Here is a 12,434-nt window from a genome sequence, read left to right as displayed (position 1 = left end):
TTTGAATAGTGTACACTGTACAGTATGTGGACCATGGTGACATTGATCAATTCTTGATAAAAAGCTTATAATATATTATTTAGGCCCCAAGATCTATAAATATCACTATTAAGGCAACCGGCCGGTTCCATGCGCTGCACAAGTTGCCCTTTTTTTCCACTTGAGCGCCTCTAAATGTCCACTGCGCGCACACACACACACACACACACACACACACACACAAACATTAACTTAAGCCTATTAATACTTCTGTACATACATTGCTTTATACCAGTGTTCTCAAGTAGAACTCAACCAAAACATTACCTAGGACTAATCCCAAATTACTGTATGTCATTGTGGTATTTTAATCTCTTTAATCATTGTGTGTGTGTGTGTGTGTGTGTGTGTGTGTGTGTGTGTGTGTGTGTGTGTGTGTGTGTGTGTTCTCTCTGAGCTATATCGACCACCCTGGTCTTGGCCACTCTGACCAGCCACTAACTCTGAGCCGTGCCAGGCTAAAACCAACCTGATGATGTGACTTGGTGCTGTACAATATACAGACGGAGGGAGTAGAGGAGCTGTTGTTAATGTTAAACTGTGACGTTCTCTGACACCTCTTCTGTTCCGTTCCCTCTCTCTCTACTCTCAGCTACTAAGGATAAATAAGGTGCGTGCGCGTGTGTGTGTGGTTTCAACTGTTCTGAAAAAAGCATTGCTCCATATTTCATTATTATGGACCAGCCTAAAACGGCAATCTGCAGTGGTCGTCACTAGTTTGGATTACACACATACACACACACACAAGCACACACGTGATTAGAAACTTGCACCACAGCACGATAAAATGTTTTGATAAATAATATGAAATGTACTATTTATATATGGAAAGGATAGGGATAAGAAGGTGAATGAAACAGATGTTTGTTTTGGAAACCTTTGATTCTCAGTTTATTGTGAACTGAGGACACTATAGTTCCTGACAGCCACGACAAAATTATATCGCCTTTCCACTTCTCTGTTCTCCTCTCCTCTGCTTTCCTGTGTCCTCTTTCCCGTCTCATCCTCTCCTCGCCACTTGTCTCCTCTCCTCAGGTATGGGTGGTGTCTACTGTCTAGTGGGCAAAGCGTCTCGAAGATGGCCCAGGTAAGATCACGGACGAATAAAAGAGAGACTAGTGCATGGTTTAAAAGTGTCGGATGAACGGTGCAGGACGTGGTCATCTTTCTGTCACCATCTCTGGCCTCTCTCTCTGTGCATCTCTATCTTTCTCTATCTCTCTCCCCCTCTCTCTCTCTCTCTCAGGGGGAAACTGGGTGAATAGATATTCTTACTCACAGAGAATCTTTCACAGAAGATTGTGCTGGACAGTCAGCAAATTGGGTTAGGTTATTGGCTACTGGCGGGGTCTACGGGGGCTGCATTCTGTCCCTCAACGATAAAGACCATTGACCGAATAATGTGTCTCAAATTAATTTGTCATGACACACGTCGGATGATCTGACAGGAGACAGAATTGAACATTCTGCCCTAATTCAGACCCAGAGTTTAGTCTTCATCTGTGTCGTTCAGATTTAACTTGAAACACTCGCCCACACCAACCACAGAAGCCCGGGTTCAATTCCCGGCAGTGGTGCCTCTGGCTTGGCTGACGGAGGCTCCAACGACCGCAAGTGTCAGTTGTTTGAGGGTGGGCCCCAGCAGGGAGTTGTGTCCTTGTTGCTATACAATGATGACAATGATGATGTTTATCCGATAAGCCGTGTTGTGACTGCGCCTCGTACAGTACGTACAAGTACATATACAATGGAATTAAAGTGTGACAAATGACAAAATTGAGACTTCACGTTTCAGCTTGTATATACGAGTATACTTTACCAGGCTTTTCTCCTCGTGAGATGAGGAAAAACCCGGAGACAGACCCAACATTCCCCTTTGAGCAGGCACTTGGCAATGGTGGCACGGAAAACCTCCCCTTTAACCTGAAACTATAACCTCGAGCAGAACGAGGCTCTAGGTGGGGGGGGGGGGGGGGGGGGGGGGGGGGGCGACCCGGTGAGCGTCTGCCTTGACCGGTTACGGGGGAGGATGAGGCAGAGAGACAGAGACAGTGAGAGAGAGAGAACAGAGGGGGAGAGAGGGACACAAGATGCATGTCCACAAAGACAAGTGTGAAGAAGAGGGATGCATTTTGGTAGCAAATCCCACGTGTGAGAATAGTTCTGTGTTTTGCGCCACGTATAGTACGTCCAGAAACAAAATGAAGGCGCTGGAGATACGCGTTCTGAACAGGACAGAGCTCTGTGAGATGCTATCAAGTCCAGTCCCCTGGTGAGGCCCGAGACAAAGCCGTTATTGTTCCATCAGCGAGCTCTGACACACATAGCTCAGGTGTCTGCTGTCCTCTGCGGATGAGAACGTGTCAGGTGTCCTTCTCAAGGCATTATCAGGAGAGAGACTGTTCGGAGCGTTGGCGCTCTGAGCAGGCTGGAAGGTGATACAGTCAGAGAGGTTAGGACCGTGTGTGTGTGTGTGTGTGTGTGTGTGTGTGTGTGTGTGTGTGACTGTGTATACACGTACGTCAGATCTGTTCTCCTCTGAGACATTTCCTTCTTTGGGCTTCAGAGTGGGGGACAAAATGACAAGATGTTCTGATAGTACTCTGGATTGACATAACTGCTAGACAATCAGTTTTGTTTAGCCGCTCCAAGAAGCTGACTAACACATAATCATTACTATGAACATACTGTAATTATGGGATAATGAGACGGGAAGGGGTCATTTGATGGGTGTGTGTGTGTGTGTGTGTGTGTGTGTGTGTGTGTGTGTGTGTGTGTGTGTGTGTGTGTGTGTGTGTGTGTGTGTGTGTGTGTGTGTGTGTGTGTGTGTGTGTGTGTGTGTGTGTGTGTGTGTGTGTGTGTGTGTGTGTGTGTGTGTGTGTGTGTGTGTGCGTGTGTGTGCGCGTGTGCGCTGTGAGTTCTCTCAGTAGCATATTTCTTCTGGATGTAATTTTCTGTACATCTGGAAGTTAAGCCTTGTAATAACCTTTGATATTATGCATTAAATGTCCTGCATTTCCTAGAAAAACAACATTAGTGGAGGTATTTCTGTGGGCTACTGGCAGTGTGCACAAGGAATTTGGCACTGATCGGTCCAGCAGTTTGCAAGATTAGCTCCGGAGTATACAGACAGACAGACAGACAGACAGACAGACAGACAGAAACATATAATAATATGGCTCATGTATGGTTTTTAAGAAGTTAAAGGTCTATATTCTGATATTCTTACTTGTGACATACACTTGTGGGTGCATTCTTCATTTACCTAAAGAGGTAGCCGTAGCGGTTATGTCATCCGGTGGTACTCGACCTACACTGGGTGTTTCGGCCCTCAACCACAACACTCTCCAGTTGGTGGGCTGGCCGTGGTGGGCGAGCTAGCTCTGTGGGCTAGCTCTGGTCCATAGCCTTACTGCTCTTGCTGTTACTCCACTGCGCCCCATAGCGATATTGCCAAGAGAAAACCCTCATAGAGAAGATTTTTCCTTCGGGTGACATTTTTTTTGGGGGCCCCCCGAAATAATTTGGCGACCCCCAGAGGGTTCGTGACCCACGGGTTGAGAACCCCTGATCTAGACAACCATATGCCTGCCAGGTCTTGTCTTTGCAGTCCTGCACTGATGCCCCAAATCAGCCGCATATAGCGTTGGGTTTTACACTCAATTAACATTGTTGATGCTAATGTGCTGGAGGTTCCAAACTTCTGTTGGAAAGTCCAGATGTTTTCTGTACTCTTCATGATGTATCCTGGGACAGTTAAACCCTGCTGAATGTTGACCAGGGGCTCCCATGGGCTCTATACTTGGACTGCTCCTTTCCTATTACACCAAATGTCTTTGCCGAAAAGAGCTTATGTAAAAGCACAACGTGTCGTGTTACGACACGTTGTGAGCTTAGATCACATATTTTCGCCCCAGGGTTCGGCCAGGGTTCACAAATCTTTATGTTATGTCACTAATGGTTACAAGTGCATTATTTTCCTAAACACACGGATGAATCCTGTGGAAACAGCATGCAGTCCTTCTGTTCCCAAACATCTGGCTTTGTCCCTCTGTGCAGGATTCAAACGGATGCAGAAGATGCGATGCGACAGTCGGATGGTACTGTACTGTAGATGCCGTGGTAGAAAAACACTGCTCAATTCTTCAAATTGTGTCTATTTCCTGTCAGTGATCTGTTTCAAATCAGAACGAGCGCTCACATTTCAACACGGGAACGTCCAGGTGTGACTCCGGAGTGGAAGTTCACTTCTGTTCTCCCAGGTGTTCTGTCAGTGGATACCGGACATGTAATGCGAACAGGATGTTCGGATGTGATGACAGGATGGTTTTGATGGTGATAGCAGCGTGGTAATGTAGATTAGAGCTCAGCTGAGCGTGTGTGTGTGTGTGTGCCTGTGTGCGTGTGCGTGTGCGTGTGCGTGCATGTATGCGTGCGTGCGTGTGTGTGTGGATAACAGCTGAGTCGTATTCCACTCGTTTTTAAATCTTTCCTTCCTCCTTCTCCCTCCTCCTCCTGTCACAGTACAGCAGTCACCTTGGGGGAGGTAGAGACTAGAGAAGCTGAGACTGCTGGGAAATCCTCTTGTGGTTTTTCAGAAAGCTTTAAGAGATCAATGGTCCTCAATCAGGTGGTCACGACCCCCAGAAGTGGGCCGGGGAAAGGTTCTGACTCGGTCACGGACAAAGAACAATTCAACACAGAAACCTTGTCTTATTTATTTCATGTCCTGTGTCCTTTCTCCATAATTGCGTTGGAGGGCAAAAGTTTTTTTTTAGAGTCGCTTCCTGTAAAAATGTGGATTATGTGTTCTGAGAATGTGCTCCCAGCTAAGAACAAAGAGAGATCACGACCTGCGTCTAGAACTAAAGAATTGCGGCTTATTTGTCCTCATGATGTCCTTGTCATGGTCCAACTGGCTGTCAGAACCGGGAATCTTAAATTATGTAACCAGAGTAACCTTAAGGACACCGTTGTCCCTGTAACACATACAGCATGTTCTAGCTTAACTAGTGCCTAATTGAGCTCAATTGCTCTAATTTAGATCCTGATTAGAATGAAAAGCTTCAGTATGCGTACCCCGTTTGAGTTGAGAACCAAATTAGAGATATGAGTTTAGTTTTATCTTGGTTAGAATATATGTATGTGTATATTAACGTTGGTCTGTAGTCCCAGAGCAAGTTTCCATAAAATAATCTTTGATGGTTCCTTAAATTGATCTGGCCTCGATCAGACTCTCTCTGGATGCCCGTCTTAGTGGGCAGAATTTATGTTAGTTGAAATCAGGTGATATTCTGACTAGTCTTGGTTTGACTTGATCTGGCCCCAATCGAGACGTCGCTAATTCGTCGAGGTCCTGACCGTGCTTGCTGGGATATCTTATAGTGTCTTTCTTGACCGAGACGCATTTTCCACACCGTAGCATAAACGTGGCAAAAGTATTTGTGGTAGTGTCTCACAGACAGTGTGAGTTGCACTGTGTGACATGTATTGTAATGATGTCCAGTATAAGACAGCTAAACTTGTGCAGTATGCAGACTATAATATGCACGCATCTTTAGAGGGGGATTAGTTTGTGATATATTCTTGTAATTTTGTGTGGATAACAATACAAATAAAAATGAAGATTGTACAATAATTGTAAAACTAGCACTATTAGCAGCAGACATGGTATGTATGTAGACATTATGTCAGCAGCGTGTTGCGACTGTGGGCGTAAATTCGGTTACAAGCTGATGTGGAGGAGGAATTGTTTTGTGCTATTATTGCATGCTTTAGTGAAGTACTACAGATTTTTGGCTCTATCCCCAAGGTGATTGTTAGAAACATTTGAACTTGCCATTCTTTTACCGTTTTGGAATGTACAAGTAATTGTCTAGTAATAACGTGTCACCGAAACATTCGTTATTTTTTCTTAATTTGGCTGTAGCACAAGAGAAAGAGCATATTGATAAGTGAAGGCTGTCTGTGACAATTATTTGGAGTAGCTGATTCATTCAATGTATTGCCTGCTTTTAATCATAAATCAGGCTTACAGTGTGTCAGCCAGGCACACATAGTCCTTAATGAGAGCCAGAGTGGGATTCTTGAGGGGGCTGCTGGGCCCAGGCCCACAGGGGACTAAAGGCCTAAAGAAGATTAGTCAGATCGAGACCCACTGTTCCAGAGTCTGACAAAAAAGGGCCCACCAAGGTCTCAATCGAGTCGGTCAGAAGGGCCCTGTGGGGTATTTTTTTTTTGTCCAGGCGCCCAATAGTCTCAATTGCTTCTGCTCAAGAAAGGCTAAATATTTAGTTTTGGATGCCCAAGGAGCCTGCACCCTGGGGGCGGGGGCCTTGACGCAGTCTCAGGTCTACGGGCTCGGGTTCCGGCCCTGATCAGAGCCGTTCAATGGACTGTACTAATCTAGTAACGCACTTATGTAAACACCAGTATGATGTGGAGTCAAATGTACAGTCAAAGGATCCATCTCTCTCTCTCTCTCTCTCTCTCTCTCTCTCGGTGGGAACCTTGTGAACGTCAAATGTGTGTCTGTCTGTTGGTATATTTGAACAAATCATCTTCAGTATGTAGCTCATGCTTGGCAGTCTGTTCTTTTTATAAAAATATACATCTGAGGAGGATCTAGGTACGCTGGTACAGCGAGCTGAGAGTCTGAAGTGGAGGAAGAGGAGGTTGTCGTCCGGTTAAGAGCTGACATTTGTGTTCTCCATGAAGTCCATCTGGTTACCAAATGAGTACCGTATAAGTTATACTGTCAAGAAAAGTGCAATTTGAGTGAACGTTTACAATAATGGCAGACACATGTTTATATGATGTGCACACACTATTGTTTTGATACGTAGGCCTATGTGAGGCTCTATATTCTCAACGCTGGATCACATCCAATCAAAGCATACTATACGAGGTGTGTAAGAAAGGGAACAGAACTGTGGAAGCCACGCTCATCACTCGATGCTAATTGAGTAACTGCTTAACGTCACTGCGTTGCGCAACATCTCACCACTATTCTCTTATTGTTCACTTCTCTTACTCTGTGCTTCTGTTTCAGGCTGTTTGTGTAATTACACTGCTGTCACCCTCCGTCACGCATCTAGAGGTGGCGCAAAGAATCAATTTGAGCAGAATTTGGCTGTTAAAAAATAGCACATTATACAAGCTCAATAACTTGTACATGTGCATTGTGCTATTTCTGAATATTGTTTTACAAATCTTAAAAGCGTTGGAAGAATGAATTAGATTTTGTTAACACAAATCTTCTATTCTGGGGTTCGCTGGCACAAAACACTTTCAGATGAGGGACCGCGGCCAAATATATACAAATCTGGAGTCACGGTGGCTATTTACAACCACAAGAAGCAGCTAGCAGAAGTCCTCTGTCTGTCTGTCTGTCTGTCTGTCTGTCAGTCACTCAGTCAGTCACGGTCCATTGTCGCGACGGGACCTAGCTTGTGAGCCTGGGAACAGAGGTGGTTGCACTTTCAGCGGATTCTGTCCGTTTTTTCATCCATTTCCAAATATGCACTTTGAAACTGCGCTTCATTGATATTATTTTAATAAAAATAAAAAAGAATCACATCCACCTTTCTTGGCTGAGGGGGCAGGACGGTCCAGTTGAGGGGGCATCTCGCCCCTTGGTGGAGCCGCCCAAAAGTTGGGCACTGGACCGCAAGTACGCTGCAACGTAATGCACTGGGAGGACAAGCTCTCCACGTCTTTTCCAGAGAAAAGCATGGCAGAAAGGCACTATCAGCTAAAAACTAACGCTTTCTTTGGGCACGTCCCCTTTCTTTTAAAAAATGTCCACGAATTCAGAAACCTGCAGATCCACCAGCAGACTGGGACCAAAGGTTAGGACAATAATAGCTAAAAGATGTGTCTCTGTGACTTTTTCTTCTAGCCCTTGGAACAGTTAGACCAGTGTCAGGGCTCTGCCGGGCACATACCTAATCAAAACAAACAACACAACAAAAGGAAGGTATTTGGTCTTTACTTCACAGGAAGGCACATAAGGATAGAAAATGGAAATATAAGAACACCCACACAACTAAGCCTTAACATAAAATACCCTCCACAGTGCAAACAATATATCGAGTAGCAGTACAAAGTGAATGCACGCACACGCATGCACACACACACACACACACACACACACACACACACACACACACACACACACAGAGAGAGAGATCTGTCTCCTGTTTGAATTCAGACAGAGATTTAGAGATAAATGTAACATCTGGTGAAGGTCTTCATTATAAAGCCTGGCTTTCAGGTTACATAAAGGCAATAACACAGTGTCATTCATCCATTAGCCTTCAAGTCAAAACCTCACAGCTTCATCCAACCACAGCCAAACATGTATTTTTCTCTCTCTCTGAATATAGAGGGTATATGCGCATGTATAAAGTGAATGGAAGATCGAGTGGCAAAGTTAATTTAACATTGTTTAAAGTCATTTAATGCAATCAAATAGGACTTTTCTGTTCGAATGTGTGGGCTGTCAAGGCCAGAAAGTAGTTTTTTGCCACTCAGTAGGCGTTCCTGCATAACTTCTGGGTATGATGATGATGATGTCACACGCATACCCTCTATTGTAGTCAGTCTAGTATTGATGCTGACTTGTATTTCCCATGATGCACTTCCACATGTCAGAGGCCACAGGACGAGCTCGTCCAGTGATGATGATGATTTATTTGTTTATTATTATTATTGCTAAAGCTTGTATTGTTGAAGCTAAATGAGAAAATTAACAGTATTGTAGAGTTGAGGACCAGTGGTCCTAGTTATGTTAAAATCATTATCCATGACGTTTTTGTTAAATGATCTCTAGCGGCACATGATCATCATGATCATCAGATCTTGGCAGCTCATAGATAAAAAAAATATATATATATATTGGGGAAATGTCAGCTTCTGAATGATTCCATCTCCAAATGATTCATTTGAGTGGACTTCATCTTTAAGTCTCTATGGGAGAAGTGATGAAAATCAGAACGTTTTGTTTGGAAAAGCGACACTATCATGTCAGGGGGAGATCACTGCATCGCTGCACATTAGATGTGTTTTGAATCGAGTAGCAAACCTCTTGAAGGTCCAACCAGTTGTGTGATCACTCTCCAATCATATTAACGTAAGCCACAGTCTCGCTGCTACAGTACATGCCCGATCAAATTGCAGCAGGACGTGACTTTACTAAAGCCAAGCAAAAAAAAAAAAAAAACAACAGAAACATCAGATTTTTGAACCCTTGATTCGATGAATGTATAGTTTGAGTTCAAATACATACGATTCGAGGTGGAATCATTGGGCATTGATCTAGTTGGTCCTGTATTGCAGTGGTTCTCAAAGTGAGCTACTGTATAGGCAAACATTTTCCATCTATCCATTTTCGGTCGAAGAGATTTGGTGTATGGGAGAAAAGGAGGGTACCAAGTACAGACCCCCTTGGGGACCCTGGTAACGTAATATACAGGATTTCAGTGGTTAAAGGCCTTGACATGTGAGTAGCCCTATGACCACCAAAGGGTTAACATGTCTTTTTTTAGTTTGTGTGTGGTGATATCAGAGCAGTCACAAGTGATAATGATCATACTGCCTCTCAGTAGCTCCTCTGGGGAGCAGGAAATCCAGAGAGCTCTTGGACCGCTCAGCTAGATAGAATATTAGATGCTGCTGAAATTACAATATGCCTGGCCATGGCGCTGTTATGACTGCAGCCTCCATCAGATGCAGAAGCATTTTACTGCTCTTGAAAAGGCTAAGCCACAGTACTTGACACGTGAGACAGAAGTAAGGGCCATTGTCAATAATGAATATGAATTTCCAGATTTCTGTGAAACACAGGCTGTTTACCTCGTTTGAAACGTGCCACGGTATATCAATAAAATGCTCTTGCATTGACATGAGAAAGTGATTTAATAACGGCCCATATTGGCATCCGTATTGTGGGGAAACCTTTCGCAGACAATATATCTGATCGACATGCTCACAGCACATTGAGTTGCAACACGCTGTGAGCTTGTCGATCAGCTATCTTTAGCAAAAGCTTTCTAAAAGACACTAATATAGAGCCCTGTGGGACTAACTGGTTAATGGTGTGTAATGGCTGAACGCCTCCAACATTCCCTTAACTGACCTAGGACCAAATCCTGCCAGCTCTTCCCATGTCTCCCTCACAGCGTTATTGTGTCCCAAACAAAGACCAAAGTCTCTATTAAAATGCCAACCAAGGACATTTCATCAATACACAGGATGTAATGCAGCGCTCTGCTTTGCGCTTGGACTTTGAAAAGGTTGAAACGTGTGTGTGTGTGTGTGTGTGTGTGTGTGTGTGTGTGTGTGTGTGTGTGTGTGTGTGTGTGTGTGTGTGTGTGTGTGTGTGTGTGTGTGTGTGTGTGTGTGTGTGTGTGTGTGTGTGTGTGTGTGTGTGTGTGTGTGTGTGTGTGTGTGTGTGTGTGTGTGTGTGTGTGTGTGTGTGTGTGTGTGTGTGTGTGTGTGTGTGTGTGTGTGTGTGTGTGTGTGTGTGTGTGTGTGTGTGCGTGTGTGTGCGTGCGTGCGTGCGTGCGTGTGTCTGTGTTACTAAGCAGACACCTGCTATAAAGGTAACCACGCAATAGCAGTAACAACAGTAACACTATCAGCATCAGTAGGAGTTACGCGATAAGATATGCGGTTAATGTCGTTCCGTTTCTGTCGCACGGCGCTGTCAACAACATTGTCATGTGATCTGCTGCTCGCTTCTCTCTCCAAAGCCTTCAAAGGCCACATTCACTCCATGCTGTTCCTGTTCCTGTGTCCCCTTGGCTCTGCCTCGGGGACTTACCAAGGTGGATTCCACTGAGCGTGGTGTTCTACCTACAGACGGCAAGAGCTGCATTCCTCCGTGCACTGTTAACTGTACTCTGTTCTGCCTCTGAACCAAGCCACGGTGTTGCCAATATATGCCCAGCAGTGATGGAAGAAGTATTCAGATTATCTGCTCGAGTAAGCGTAGAAATGCCATAGAAGCTTTAGCCCCCCCTATTGTCGCTGAAACGGTAGCCGTGATCAACGCAGAATGCAGCCTACTGAATCACGACTCCAAGGTCAGTAGACGACTAGACGTGTCTACTGGAGCATTGAATGCTCTGATTAAACAGATTTTGTCCCTTTTCAATGCACTGATGGCATTCGAATCCGCTACGAAAAATGTTCAAACTTAACTAAGATTCTGACGATTTTTTTTTAAATTATTCGATTGTCAAAACAGCTAGATCTGCTGCTTTCGCCAAACTTAAGCCAAACGTTCGTCTATTTGTCTCGCATATTACATGCCCAGACTAGGGGGACTATAGAGATTAATAAGGTATGAGTACTTGTCTGTGTGGTGATGTGATACTGTGGCAGCCAGGAGGATGAAGCTGTGATGGAAGCGGAGTAATGTGAGGATGCTATAAGCCCAGGGTGAATGAAGTCACTGCTGTGAAAACACGTCTAGCTTTCAGTCATGAGAGACTGGACCATCAAAGCCCTGTTGGGGCACGAAACACGCCGTTTGAACCTCGTCCGGTGTGTGTCGTGTGTCATTTTGTTGATGTCGCGGTGACGCTGGATAAAACAAATTATTTCCATAGTTATCTCCGCCAGGCTGACGCGCTTCTGTGCTTTACACAGAAGGATACAAACGCGGGGTCTGGGGCCAAAAACAATGCGATGAATGAATTGGTGATGTACTGATGTATGATGATAAGAGCGCCCCTCGCTTCACACGAGTGCGATTTCTATAAAACCTGCCGCTTTTCAAGCAGCTGGCAAAAAATCACACTAGTGTGATGTGAGCGGCGCCTTCGGGGGTCACCCACCGGGTCACTGGAGGCACGCACAATGCTATAGGAGCACACATGAAGCAAGGCGTTGGAGGGGCGCTTGCGCTACTGTTTTGTCATTTTGTACACAAGAATCAAAAGTAAAAATTGTGCTTGCCTTTTATGTGTGCACACGCGCGCGACTGAGTCAATAATGAGCGTCACAGTCTCCCAGCAGGCTGTCCGTCATGTAGTCTACTGAGTCAATAATGAGCGTCACAGTCTCCCAGCAGGCTGTCCGTCATGTAGTCGACTGAGTCAATAATGAGCGTCACAGTCTCCCAGCAGGCTGTCCGTCATGTAGTCGACTGAGTCAATAATGAGCGTCACAGTCTCCCAGCAGGCTGTCCGTCATGTAGTCGACGTGCAGCACATCCTGGTAGTACTGCTTCTCCACGGCCGTGTTGAGCGTCCACGCCACCAACGCCACCCGCCTCCGGGCCCAGCGTTGGACGTAGTCCGGCGAGACGTAGTCCTTCTGCACCAGGATGGCGGAGGTTCCACACAGCCTCCACAGCAGGTGGTGGTGCGCCCAGTCCAGCAGCACGT

General features: G+C 45.2%; 2 protein-coding genes across 2 annotated transcripts in view; one reads left to right on the top strand and one right to left on the bottom strand.

Moving 5' to 3' along the window:
* The first annotated feature begins 572 nt into the window (after nt 1–572).
* The window catches only part of coch (coagulation factor C homolog, cochlin (Limulus polyphemus)), a 35,346-nt gene continuing 23,484 nt past the window's right edge, over nt 573–12,434 (top strand). Inside the window, exons 1-2 of the mRNA XM_080784088.1 lie at nt 573–649; nt 1,075–1,126. The gene's annotated coding sequence lies outside the window, so the exon portion shown is untranslated. The remainder of the gene's footprint in view (nt 650–1,074; nt 1,127–12,434) is intronic.
* Nucleotides 12,199–12,434, bottom strand: part of LOC308329797 (glycerophosphodiester phosphodiesterase 1-like) — a gene marked incomplete at both ends in the record, with an annotated part of 1,252 nt that continues 1,016 nt past the window's right edge. Inside the window, one exon of the mRNA XM_080784300.1 lies at nt 12,199–12,434. This exon is cut by the window's right edge and continues 160 nt beyond it. Within this exon, the coding sequence (XP_080640426.1) occupies nt 12,199–12,434 (236 nt within the window).

Source organism: Protomyctophum bolini, assembly GCF_963924005.1.
Source record: "Protomyctophum bolini genome assembly, chromosome: 15".
NCBI classification, from domain to species: domain Eukaryota; kingdom Metazoa; phylum Chordata; class Actinopteri; order Myctophiformes; family Myctophidae; genus Protomyctophum; species Protomyctophum bolini.
This window is presented reverse-complemented; position numbering and strand designations above follow the sequence as displayed.